Source organism: Protopterus annectens, chromosome 1.part0, assembly GCF_019279795.1.
Source record: "Protopterus annectens isolate FY-2018-M chromosome 1.part0, PAN1.0, whole genome shotgun sequence".
Classification (NCBI taxonomy): Eukaryota; Metazoa; Chordata; order Ceratodontiformes; family Protopteridae; genus Protopterus; species Protopterus annectens.
Window position 1 is genome coordinate 778,773,611 of NC_056725.1, and position 14,008 is coordinate 778,787,618.

At 40.0% G+C, this 14,008-nt stretch overlaps 1 protein-coding gene across 1 annotated transcript in view; it reads left to right on the forward strand.

Annotated features, from left to right (window-relative positions):
• The first annotated feature begins 1,103 nt into the window (after positions 1-1,103).
• Positions 1,104-14,008, forward strand: part of LOC122794501 (cytochrome c oxidase subunit 7A2, mitochondrial-like) — a 165,434-nt gene continuing 152,529 nt past the window's right edge. Inside the window, exon 1 of the mRNA XM_044062950.1 lies at positions 1,104-1,201. Within this exon, the coding sequence (XP_043918885.1) occupies positions 1,187-1,201 (15 nt within the window). The 5' untranslated portion in view covers positions 1,104-1,186. The remainder of the gene's footprint in view (positions 1,202-14,008) is intronic.

Consider the following 14,008-nt stretch of genomic DNA (forward strand, 5'->3'; position numbering starts at 1 on the left):
CTGGATTGCTTTCAGATTCTCAGAGATGCTGCCCCCCCCCCCCCCCCCCAGACACGCTGATTTTCATCACAAAAAATAGCCTTGAGAGAAAAATGAGCATTTTGATCCAGCCAAAGCATTGTGATATAATTTCCACATAATCTGAATCAGAGACAGATTGCAAAAGGCTTTATTAAAAAAATAGTGACTTTGCCAGTTTTAGAGTTTGATAAGATGTGTTTTATTCTGGAAAAAAGCATGCACTACTAGTTAAGGCACCATTCTGGTTCAAGTGTGCGCACGCCAGATGAAAAATGTTTTCAGTTGTTTATTTGGTCGTGGCTTAAACAGGAAGATTTTTCCAAGGCCAAGAGGTCAGACCATGGGACAGTGGCTATTTGTCAGGTGGAATATACGTTTAAATGTTTTTGGTCCTTTCTGAATACCAAGTAAAAAGCTGTTATAATATAGGTAATGAAAACATAACATAGAGATAATATATTTTGCACCTTTTCAAACACATAATTTTTTTAAGGCAGACATGTTCAAAGTCTAAGATACTGCCCGTATTTTACTAGTATATGTGGCATGAGAAACAAATTGAAGTTTGTCAGCTGATTAGATATAAGCCAAAAATGTATATTATGACTCTGCATCTATTTCTGTTAAACTATGTAAACATTTAAGATACAAATAGCTGAGAATGATTTGGATCCCACTGTCCTACTGGTAACACCAGGGTAAGAAGTGAGAAATATCATCACACATCCGTGTTTGCTCTTTGGACTGAGTGCTGAATAGAGTGGAGTTTTAGCTAACTTAACATCTGTCTTATGTTATAAGAGATGGAAACTTAAGTCTGCTTAGGAGGTCACAGGCTTCATTATGTTATTTAAGTCTCAGTTTTATTGGTAATGAAGAAAGTTATGGCATGAAGTGGACATGTGGCTTCTTTGTTCCACCTGAAATAAGAAGGGATCCATTACAGTAAACCACCAGAATCTCTTGCCAGTCAGTGTCAGTCAGTATTTAATAGACAGGTCTGTTTATTTTTCCCCATTGGGGTGGGCTGTATACTACATGTGAGTTTTGAACCATCCAGCAGTCCATAGTTTGGCATTTGTAAACAAATCAGCTGCCATGTACTTGTGTCCTTGTAGGGGGAGTAACTGTAGTCAGAAGCTAAGGACACTGACCGGGAAGCAACATGAAAAGCCTGCTGGTAATTAATAGATGATTATTCACTGACTAATTTGTCGAATTGTTTATCTAAAAGAATGTAGACTTAAAATGGTTAAACAAGAAACTGTTGTGTATTTTCCAATGAGCTGAATGTTTCTGACTAAAAAAGAATTATAATCATAATTATATCTAGTATAATTTTCATGCCACAGTTCACCTTCAGAAACCGAATAATACATTTTTGAGATGTTTGTTTTTACTTAGATAATAGTATGGGGCTAAAATTTGGTTTCTCAAATAATAATTACAGTTACTTAGTGAAAAAATTTCCATTTCTGGAGACCAGCATGTATATATAATCCAAAAGTTCATTCTAACCTACACAGCTGGCCTGAGTTAAATTTGTTTGTACTCTGTGACGCATGGGGATTTGCTGACACATGACTGTTTAGCTTTTTAGTGCAACAAGTCGCGTAGTTCAGATTAGCTCTCAGCATGCCTAGAACATTCAGCTGCAGAATCTGCATGAAGCTTATGTGTTCAACATATGGAAATCTTAGGCTATAATATGTCTCTGAGGTGCTGTCAACAAAAGAGATCCACAAAATGCAAAAACATATATTAGGATATAAACATTAAATGCTTTAACCTGTGTGCAAGGCACAAAGTAATTAAAGATTCACAGTTTTTAAAAAGACTATTGTAAAAGGCATATGTAATAACATGCCACTGAGGAATTCTTAGCTGGACAGTGTTAAGAACAGTTACTGCGAATGTTAAGAATTAACCTTAACTGTTCTGTGTTCTGATATGCAAAGGCATTCAGCAACTTACTCCCCAGTTGTCTCTGTAATTGGTCTGTTATTCTTGTCATTGGGGTAGTTGAAGCTGGAAATATGTCACATGCCAGTGGTGTTATGGATACACCTTTTTTCTGTCCTTGGAAGAGGAGAACAGACCAGTACAATTTAAAGCTGCAGTGTCTCCTTTTCTTGTGATCCTGTTTCAGAATCTGTGATAGACAACACAAAATAATTTTGTGGTGCCCTTCGCTGTTGAAAAGATTACAAAAACATTTGAAGTGTTACCATGGACCCCAAAGCCTGCATACACATGCTGACAAAACTTGTTCTAATACAAATATTAAAAGTTTTTATTTAGTGCTACAACCTTCAGGACCAAACGATAATGTATTCTGGAGTTAGAATTGCAACAGAAGAGCAGCACAACAAATGTATTAAATTAAAAGTTATCTTGGTTACCCATTTTGATTTTCACATAGGTTTAGAAGTAGGAAATGTGATTGACAGCATTCAGGAATACTTTTTAAGGATGAGTGGAAGCTCTGACGTGGCTGAACCTATGTCAAATACAAATACAACATACTCTTAGGTTCATAGGCTGCCCTTGTGGGCTATTTTACATCTACACACACACACACACACACACACACACACACACACACACACACACACACACACGCACGCACGCACGCACACACACACAGGGATGCCTATATATTTGCATATATGTCAGTTGTTTGGTCTACAGCTACTTTTTTCTGTTATGTCTACAAGTGAAATTGGTATAATGGGTATTAAATCATGATGGGGGTAACAACTCCATATTAACAGCAATAAGTCTGTAAGATTAAAAAAAAATATTAATGTGTTTTTACATGTCCTTTTTGTGTTTGGTACTTTATGTACTTCTTTAGAGTGTTTTAAAAGTTACTGGGGTTAAAAGCAGCCCATCATAATTCAGTCAGTACAGTTAAAACTGTGATCTTAAGTTCTAATTGTTGCTAATATCAAAGTATGTTGTTGTATATTGCCTCATTTAAAGCATTTCTCCACTGCCTTCACTGTATATTATGTAACATTTTAATGTGCTACATTCTATCAGAGGGTCCACAGCGGTATTCCTCCTTTTGTGGTACATTTTATGTTAATTTAGTCAAGTTGGATAGTTGTTAACTGCTTAAATGTAACTGATGCATGATGAATTAGATTTTATAGGCATGTGGTTAGCACAGAATGGTTTAGAATGAGACTATTTATTTATTTGACATTTGTTAACCGGGTTGGTCCATCTGAGCAAAATAGGCCTTTTTCAGTGGAGACCCTAGGAGAAAAGTTCCAGTACATAGACATAGTAGTCATAGCATGCAATAAAACTATGAGGTTACAATAGAGCGAAGTTATACATAACAATACAAAGTTATACAAAGACATAAAAGACTGAACATATTCTGGCATACTCTGAGACATGCGTGGATACAGTAAGAGAAACATACTATTCTATAGTTATGTAAAATCAACCTGGCTAATTGTTTTTTTTTTTTCATAGAGATGTAGAAGAACAAGAAGATGGTAAAGGTAGAGTTTAGTATAGTAAAAAGAGGTAAGTAAAGTGAGGCAATAGAGTATACATAGTTACATAGGTTTTAGTCATATTGATAGATGGAGTAGATGAGATAGACTGATTGACAGAAGCAGATAAAGTGCAGGAGTGGAAGAGATTAAGTAGGATCATGGCAATAATAAGACCTAGAGTCAAGTAGAAATTGTTTTAGCTCATTTTTGAAATGTTGGTGGTGGGGGGAGGGTGTTTCTTATGCATGAGGGGAGTTTATTCCAGGCCTGGGCTACAGTATGTTTGTCAAGAAGCTACCTATGTTTTTGTTAGGTTTATGTTTGGTAGGGAGCTGTTAGTTAGATGTACAAAGAGAATGACTGGAAGTGTAATAAGTGACGAGGAAGGACAGTGAAGGGCAGGATGTGGGTTTATATAGAATGGAGTGTAGGATTCAAAATTCAGTAAACTGGAGTTGTTGGGGAAATTCTAGCCATTGGAATTTGTTGAGAGTAAGGCAGTGGTGTGAGTAATGTGGTAAGTTAGAGGCAAATTTAGCTATTTTGTGGTATGTTTGTTCTAGCTTAGATAAAAATGTGGATTGGATATTAGTAAACATTGGAGCTGCATAGAGAAGGGAGGGGGGGCAGAAGAGTGCTTGGGCCAGGGAGAGCTTAGTGTCAGAGGTAAGGAATTTTATATTTCTATATAATAGTCCAAGTTTTTGGGTGCCTAGAGAGGAGTTGTGGTATTGTATGAGGAAGTCGGGAGTGTCCGAGAAGTATGTAAGAGTGGTTCAGGATATGTACGAGGGTAGTGTGACAGCGGTGAGGTCTGCGGTGGGAATGGTGGATGCGTTTAAGGTGGAGGTGGGATTACATCAAGGATCAGCTCTGAGCCCTTTCTTATTTGCAGTGGTAATGGACAGGTTGACAGACGAGATCAGACAGGAGTCCCCATGGACTATGATGTTTGCAGATGACATTGTGATCTGTAGTTAGAGTAGGGAACAGGTGGAGGAGACCCTGGAGAGATGGAGATATGCTCTAGAGGGAAGAGGAATGAAGGTCAGCAGGACTAAGACAGAATATGCATGTGTGAATGAGAGGGAGGATAGAGGAATGGTGAGGTGGGGAAGGTGGATGAGTTTAAATACTTGGGGTCAATAGTTCAGAGTAATGGTGAGTGTGGAAGAGAGGTGAAGAAGAGAATACAGGCAGGATGGAGTGGGTGGAGAAGAGTGTCAGAAGTAATTTGTGACAGACGAGTACCAGTAAGAGTGAAAGGGAAGGTCTACAAGAGGGTAGTAAGACCAGCTATGTTATATGGGTTGGAGACAGTAGCATTGACAAAAAGGCAGGAGTCAGAGCTTGATGTGGCAGAGTTGAAGATATTAAGATTTGCACTGGGTGTGATGAGGATGGACAGGATTAGGAATAAGTATATTAGAGAGTCAGCCCAGGTTGGAAGGTTTGGAGACAAAGCCAGAGAGGCAAGATTACGTTGGTTTGGACATGTGCTGAGGAGGGATGCAGAGTATATTGGGAAAAAGATGCTAAGGATGAAGCTGCCAGGTAACAGGAAAAGGGGGAGGCCTAAGATAAGGTTTATGGATGTGGTGAGAGAGGACATGCAGGTGGCTGGGGTGACAGAGCAAGACGCAGAGGACAGGAAGAAATGGAAACAGTTGATCTGCTGTGGCAACCCCTAACGGGAGCAGCCGAAAGAAGAAGAACATAGTCTAAGCTTTTGGTGTTTTTTATACATTGTTGGATGTGCAGGTTAAATTTCAGTTCATCATCAATAATGGTTCCTAAAAGTTTAGTGTGGGGCTTTGCTTTGATGGTAATATTGTTGCGGGATGTAATGACAAAGGTGGTTTTAAGGTGTGCTAGAGGTCAAGGTAGAAATAGTAGAAGTTTTGTTTTTCTTTTTGGATTTAAGATGAGATGATTGTCGGAGAGCCATTTTTCAATAGGAAGAAAAGAAATTTGGGTATGTGTGTGGAGGTCAGAGATAGTGGTTGAGATGGTAAGGAGTGTCAAATCATCTGCATATTGAATAAAGGAGGAGTGTCTGCAGGCAGTATGGAGGTCATTGGTAAAGATATTGAAAAGTAGACCTCTGTGAATGGAGCCTTGGGGGAGTCCTGTTTTGATGGATAGGAAGGAGGAGCAGGAAGAAAGACATCTGACTGATTGTTGCCTATTGGATAGGTAACTTGCAAACCAGTTAAAAGAGGATCCAGAGAGGTTGAGATTGGATAGTTTAGACAGAAGTAAAGGGTGAGAAACAGTATCAAAGGCCTTGGAGAGGTCAAGGAAAAGGCAGGAAACTAGTTGGTTGCTGTCTCTGACCTCGGGTACTGTGTGAGTAAAAGATAACAATGCAGTGGTAGTGTTATTGTATGGCCTGAAGCCATATTGAGTGGGAGTCAGCAGGTTTTCCTGGAGAAGAAAATTCATGAATGGAGTGTGAATGCACTTTTCAAGTATTTTTGATAAGGGGGAAGTATAGTTATGGGCCTATAATTAGATGGGTCAGTAGAGTTTCCACCTTTGTGCAGTGGGACTGTGTAAAAGTATTTCCAAATGTCTGGAACTGTGGCCTCTTAAATGGATTTGTTGAATAGTAAGGCAATAGGATAGGCTATGGAATCAGCAGCAAGTTTGAGGAATGTGGGAGGGGGGTTGTCAGCAGAGGGGGAACCGGGTTTGTGTTTAAGGAGTAGTGATTTGATATAGGTAGTAGAGACTGGTTTGAGGCAGAATAGGTTTTTGCTGTATGGGTTATAGGGGTGGGAGGGGAATCTGGGATGTGACTGGTATGTGTTAACTTTTGAAAAGTATCAATGCAGTAGTTGTTGAGGAGGGTGGCAGTTTCTAGTGGGGTATTATTCAGGAAAGGGGAGGGTGTGGTAGGGTTTCCAGGATTAAGGATTTTGTTTACAGCAGGCCAAAAATTTTTGTGGGTTAGATTTTCTATTAAACTGAGGTGAGGAGTAGAACGTTCTCTTATCATCATTGATTCATTTTTTGGGAGAGATTCCCTAGTTGTCTATAGTGTTGGAGAACGGGCCAGGAGAGCTCCCGCCTGGGAGAGGATCGTCAGGACCCCGGCCCCCTCCAGGACGGAAGTCCGGAAAGGGATGGTGTTTTGGTTGTAACCCAAGCTTTCCAAGCACTATCTCATTTATGCACAAGGGATCAGGTTTCTTTAGTTAACAGGGGGCGTAGTTGGCTTTAATTCTAATTCTCCTAGGTGGGGAGTTAAGAATGTTGAGAAATATCTGATTAAATGCTAGTACGGCATCACTGAGAGGGAGGCATCAGAGGATTGACCAGTTAATTTGTGATAGTAAGGAATTAAATATTTCAGGCTTAAAGCTGGACAATTTATGACAGCCTCTGTAATAGTGTGACATAGGTGCTTGGAGTGTGTATCTTAGGATGTGGGTAGGAAGATGGTCACTTAAGGTATCAGGAAGGGTATGTGGGTTGTGGTAGAGAGTGGGGGTGTTAGTGAGAATCCAATTGAGTATTGGGGAGGTAGATGAAGTTTTATGAATGCGTGTAGGTGAGGAGATTAGTTGGTGGAAACCATGTAAGTTGATGCTAAATTGTGAGGAGGCAGTAGTTAGTTTGGACCAGTCAATGTTTGGATCTCCTAGGATGACAGTTTCATAGGTTATATTGAGGGAGAACCAAGATAAAATATTCTCAAGGGTGGTGATATTATTGCCTGGAGGGATGTATATAGATGCTATGGCAAATTTCTTGTGTGAATTTAGGTGACAGTTCAGAATAAGCATTTTGGCTGGGTGAAAATCAGGAACAGGGATAGTAAGAATGAGGAGTGTAGATGATTGGAAAAGAGTAAGGCTACGCCTTCACCTTTCTTTGGAGTTCTAGCAGAATGGAAGATGTTGTAGCCAGGAGGTATAACTTCAGCATTGGGGATAGATGGTTTAAGCCAGGTTTCAGATAGGGTAAGAATATGTGGGAAGTTAAGGGCAATCCAGGCGTGCAGTTCTGAAGTTTTATTGACAATACTTTGAACATTCAGACAGTAGATAGAGATGCTTTTTGGGTGGGACGTTGAAGGGCTAGGAGAGAGGGTTGGGGGGGGGGTTGGTGAGGAGGGGGGAATGAAGGGTGAGGTTTTATGAGATACATGTGGAGATGAGGTAGTAGTAGTGCCTGGGTTGGGGTGGACATCACCAGAGAGAAGCAGGGTAATTATGGGTATATTAAGGAGTGCATGGAGGGGGTAGTAGCTGATGACTTTGTTTTGGTTTTGGAGTAGAGGGAGGTATGCTGAAGTATGTTATGTTTAAAAAGGCAAATATTAGAGAATTTATAAAGAGATGGGGAGATGCAGAAGGAGTAAGTGTTGTCTTTATGAGTTAGGTTGTTCAAGGCTGTATGAGAGTAAGACAGTTGTATATGATAAGAGGTAGTGAGGTAGTGAGTGTGAGAATGGTAAGTAATAGGAGAGTAAGATAGATGTAGGTATTGAGGATGAACATTGTAGGAAGAGAGGGTTCTGGAGTAATGGCTAGGGTGGGTTGGAGGATGTGGAGGTAGGATGTGGTAGGCTGTGCCTTGGAGGATGTGGAGGTAGGATGTGGTAGGGTGTGCCTATGCTTGGTGGGGGAAGTGTCTTTAGGGAGGAAGTGATGGATGATGAGTACAGAGGAAATAATGGGTATGGAGGTTACAGTATAAGTCACAGGAAGTAGGGGTGGGTGGGGATGGTGGTAAAGTAGGGGGTGAAGTGAGCCCAGAGTGTAGAGGAGGGTGAACAGACTGGGCAGAAACCTGGTTGAGAGACAGACCATGGTAGGAAGAAAAACAGTCAGTTTAATAGCCAGCAATGGAGTCATTTTAGGTATTATCAATCCTGATGGATGTTTTAGTGTGACCTATACACAAAGTTAGGCCATATGGGTGTTCTTCATGTAGTGGTAGTCAGTGGGAAGGAATTATAGTTATGCAGTTATGCCACCCATGATGTGGCTGTGACTGCTAGATAATTCTAGTGAAGCTAGACTTTAGTGAGGGGGGACACTGACTGTGTGGTTGCAACTCAGAGGTGTGCTAGCTAAAAGCGGGATATTTCTCCACAATGGCTGTACTGGAACAGAGAGGGAAGGGGGATGGGGCCAGGTGGGAGACCAACCAAGCAGGGAGTGCACACAACTAGAACACAGATTGTGTAAAGAGCAGAAAACATTACTTTACAGCAATTGGGTAGTAATGTACTTTCTTCACTGTAATTGTTCAATATAAGACACAGTTTTCACGGTAATGGATATCACTTGCAGGTAACGTAGGGTACAGTGGAAGCATCAAGGTGCAGGACACTGGGGCAAGTTTATTCACTGTAATTGGTCAATAAAAGACACAATTTTCCCAATAATGAATATCACTGGCAGGTAACATAGGGTATTGTGGGAGCGTCAAGGTGCAGGACACTGGGGCAAGAGCGGTGGCACTCCTTACTGGGCAGGTGAGATGAAGCTGCTGGTTACTGCAGGTTACTAAAGAAATAAAATACGGGTGGAAATTAAGGCTACTCATCCAATGGGTGACTGAAAGTAACATCTTGCACTGACTGCATACATCAGTTGAATGACTGAAGGCCTAGTGAAACCTATTAGTTCTTTAGTAACTTATGTATTCAGATCTTTAGTAGTATTGTGATAGTATTCTGATCTTATAGCTTTTTAAATGGAGCTACTAACTGTATCAGACACTAGCAGAATAGTTTCATTATTTTTTATGTAGATTGTATTACACTGTGGACTGCTGGGAGTGAGATTGTATCCTTTAGTGGGAATTGATCTTGGGCCTCAAGAGCAATGTAAATAACCATATTAGAAATAGACTTACATAGTTTCATAGAGTAGTACTAGGCTAACTGCCCTTGTGGGCCATTTTAAGCCTAGTCAATTACCTGATGTGAGAATAGAACCCTGCACCTTGTGTCTGTAAGGTAAATACCTTAACCATTGGGCTAACCTCCCAATGACTCATGGCAGCTCTATGAGTAGGGTTCTCGTGGCATATTACAGAAGCAGAATATCAGGATTTTCTTCTATACAGCTACTGCTGCTGTCCAGTTGTGCCCCAACCAAGTTTTAAAAACAGGTCAAACAGCTGATAATTCTGTGCCTTAAACTCTATGCTATCAGTAAACTTACAGTTTATTTACATCCAAAGCTGTACTGGAAATGCCCTGTAGTGACTATTGCTGCTTTTAACAATTATGTTTTCCAACAACTTTTGTGTTGATTTAAATTTTGATTTAAATAATAACTTTTAGGTTGAGCCACAACCACTCTACAATTGAAACACAACTACAAAAAGGGATTCATAAAGGTTGCCAGTAGGTGTACACTTAGTGTACATTTTCTGAATTCAATAACATCCATACTATATTCCTTGTGCCTGTTTATTCGCTCTGAAAGGCTACACTAAGTGTGGACTTAGTGTCAATCTTTATGAATCCACTCCCTCAATTCCTCAATTAACTACATACTATTACTTAATCCTACAAAAAATGCTATTTGGCACAATCTAAAAATCTAAAAAAATCACCAAAGTCACTCAATATCACTACCTTTTGTGACATACCAATAGAAATAACCAGCTCCTTTAAATACCTCAGTTTGTGCCTAGACTAGCTACTAACATTACATACCCATATTGAGAAATCAAAGGCAAAAGTTAACTCAGTACTCTTCAGAGCTACGAAAATTTCACCTTAGCTATCCAGACCAGATAGAGCTGCTATAGATAGAAGAGTCCTTATGGCCCATCTGCAATATGGGATACCCATAACAGCCACATCCTCTAAGAAAAACTCCTTCAGACTACCGAAAACAAAGCTTGTCGCTTCATCACTAAGTTACCCAGTTATGAACACCACTGCCTCAGCCTCAAAAAAAAAAAAAAAAAAAAAAAAAAGGCTTCCAGTGCAGTATAGAGTAGCCCTGCTACTATGCTCTGTCATCTATAAACTTCCAACCTGTCAGACTTTCTACCAACTACACACACTACAACCTGAGATGTTTCTCCCAAACAGCACCCTCACTTCAACCTCCACAAGCCAGGCTACACCGCACTAACCACTCTTTCTCCATCTTTCTCCTAAGATATAAATCCCCCCCACACACACACACATACTTAAAGGAACTACAATCCCCTTCCCACCTTCAGAGCTGAACTTAAATAATTCCTGCACAGCTAGTCAAATTGTACATGCCACACAGCAGGCCACATCATGTAATGACTTCTAGCCTTACTGTCTCTCAACTGCTAACACCTCCACAACCCCACAACATTTCCACCTTGATGTAACTCTGAAATACAATTATGTAAAATTATAACATGTATTTCAAATATTACATACAGTTTTTTTATGATCTTAACTTCTTTTTGTTGTTACAGAATGACCTTCTTGCTTTGCATTAAAATAAAGTGACCACTTTCAGGATAGGTGTTATCATCATTTCAGTTCATCATGTCAGAAATGTGACATTTTCTATGGACAGCTTGGATGTTACTAAGTATGCACCTGACAGTCTTTCAGGTATGGCAACCTGCCCATCCCTTCATTATAACACCCTGCCAGAGAGTGCAAATATGGTTTGTTGAGATGGCAAGTTGCGTAGTAACTCCAGATCTATCCAATACAGTGGTTACCCGAGGTTCCATTCTCTGACCAGCCTAAGGGTAGTGTCCTAACTGTCTTAATTATGTCTTCTTCACCTGCATTATCCATATGCTTATTTTCCAAGATGACTTCAAAAAACTTTGCAGAATTCTTATTTCCAGTGAGAGTTAGCTATCCAGGTAATAAATGACCCAGTAGTAGGGTGCAGAAGAGGCTGGTTCATTCTCAGAGAGAATGTCTTTAGTTCAAGAAAGACCTGAGCTTAATGCCCAGTCTTGAACAGAGTTAAATCCATGCAGAAGCACTGAATGTACAATTGTCACAGTACAGGCCAAATAATGCAGTGTAAAGTCATCCGCAGAAGGAAGGGTGAGGTTCTGATGTGGGACTTAGATTTAGGTGTGTTAAATCAATGTGGCTTAGGGACTTGGGTTGTAAAGCCTGGAGGAGGATACGCATGCTAGAATTTCAGGTAGTTCAGTTGAAAATAATGGTTAGGAAGCTCAGAGCCTGTTTCAGTCAGGTGCAGGTTGTCAGATGGTGAGATAGTAAGAACTGACTATATGTAGTATTACAAGCCAGGATGGAAAAAAAGGAAACCAGGCAAGAGAACAGTGCTGGAACAAAGAAGAGAGAAAAGCAAAGCTGGTAGAGGTAGAGATAGAGAAGATAGGCCAAAGAACAGGTCAGCAGATAGGATATGTGCCAGATGTGGAAGGGAAAGGAGAGAATAGTGCATAATTGACATATAAATCTTATGAAGAGGAGGGCGAGTGAGGTAAAGAAGGACGAGTTTGTGGTAGTGGTGAGCAGAGAAACAAAATGGCAGATTAAAGATGAAGGAAAAAATGTTAGACATTCAGGCAGCTTAGAGAAAACAAGTAAATGTGTGAAAAGGGAGTTTGCAAATGTTGCTGACATGATGAATAGTGCAGAAGAGGACTAGAGCTAGCATAGGCAGGCTAAGGACTGCAGTATGGAAGGCAGGTAAGAAAGGGAAGGGAGAAATGTTAGTGACTGGAGATTCAGTCAGAAGGAATATGAAAAAGGCAGTCAAGTCAGAATTACCTGGTCAAGATGCACTTAGAATGGCTTTGGGCCTGAGATGCAAAGTGCAAGTCATAAATTGAGAAAACATTTGTCTGATGGAAGGGAGTATACGCATGTCATAGTACATGAAGGTAGCAGTGATTTGGCAGGTGGAAGTACAGGAGAGATACAAATGGCCAGCATATGCAAGGATCAGGGTGGCCAGCATAGTTTAAAGATATCTTAGGAGATGGCATATTTCTCAAGAAGACGTTTTTGGCTACCATAATACTTTTTCTTGAACCTGGAAAAGAACCCAGTGAAGGTCTCTGACATAGACCCATTTCCTTGATAAACTGCAAGCCTAAGCTCTGGCAGATGCCACAGAAGTTAAGGCTGAAAGTTGTAGTTCTTGTGATACAGGGTTTGATTCCCTCAGCCCTCATTTGCCTCCTGTGTGACATTAAGTCACTTCACCAGACATTGCTCCTGGGTCACCTCTGAAAAGGGACTGTGTGTCCAGTGAGCTTAACTGGTTATTGAGTCATATTAATATTTATTTTTGGATAATGTCGTAGCTGTTGTGGTTGACAAGGTTTTCTGTCCTTGTAAAGTCACTGCAAGGTTGGTCTCGTTACTGGCAACTACTCAAGATTCAAATTTATTTTTACTTAAAAAATTATTAGCCTGCAAACCTATTTTGAATAAAACTAATCACATACAATTAAACATAAATTTACATCACCACTTTTGTAAAAAATAAATACTTATTACAATATTTAGACATGAAGTTAAATAAAGGTTTAGATGCAAATGTAGCACCATATAGTATAAGGGGAATTTCCCAAAGAGAAATAACAGTCATATGTGTCACTAAAAAGTAGAACAAAGAAAATAAAAAGACAATACTCTGGATACAGTCATGTGACAGAATTATATAGCTAATAGTCTAAGAGAATATTAATTCTGTTTTTCATAGTAGGTTTTTAAACAAAACTGTATAAGAAACCATAATGTGATGTATCAAGGACACCATTAGTAAAACAAAGTATAGCATGAGATAATGTTGACAGGTTTGTATACCCCTTTTTCTGCACCTAGAATGAATCAATAAGCTCTAATTAAAGAAAAACAGCTGAAGAGAATTTCCAAGTAACTTCATTGTTTTATCGGGAAGTCAAAGTTTTGGTACTTACTTTCCTCACTTGCTTTCCTCACTTGCTTAGAGAAAAACAACTCTTGTACTCACTTTCCTCACTTATCTAGAGGAAAATATTTTTTTATTCAGGCATGTCCAAGGATCAGCTCCCAGTATTCTCTCCTGTCTATCTGATGAATCTGGGCATCTTGGGGCAATATAGAAATTGCCTCATGTACACAGACAACCCTCTCCTCCTACCACCCAACACTACAACCTGTGGGAGATGCACTTATCTAGCCAAACTGGAGGTAAAGCTCTCTCCAATCAAGACTGAACTTGACAGTCAAGAGGAGAAGGTAAACACTTGCACCACACCACACTCATCACATAGTCTCACTAAATCTACACCACCAAAATCCACACATAGAAACACAAAAACATTCATGGAGGCTCTCAATAATAATCTGCTCAAGCAACAGAGACCTCCAAAGCAGAAATGCAAGCAACCTCCACCCCCCCCAACACAACCCAAATGACACATAGCCGGCAGACTCAGTGTGCCACTCAACCACAGCCAATAAGGCAAAACAACGTACCCAACACACTAGTCATAGGTGACGCTATAGTCAGGCACACTGATGT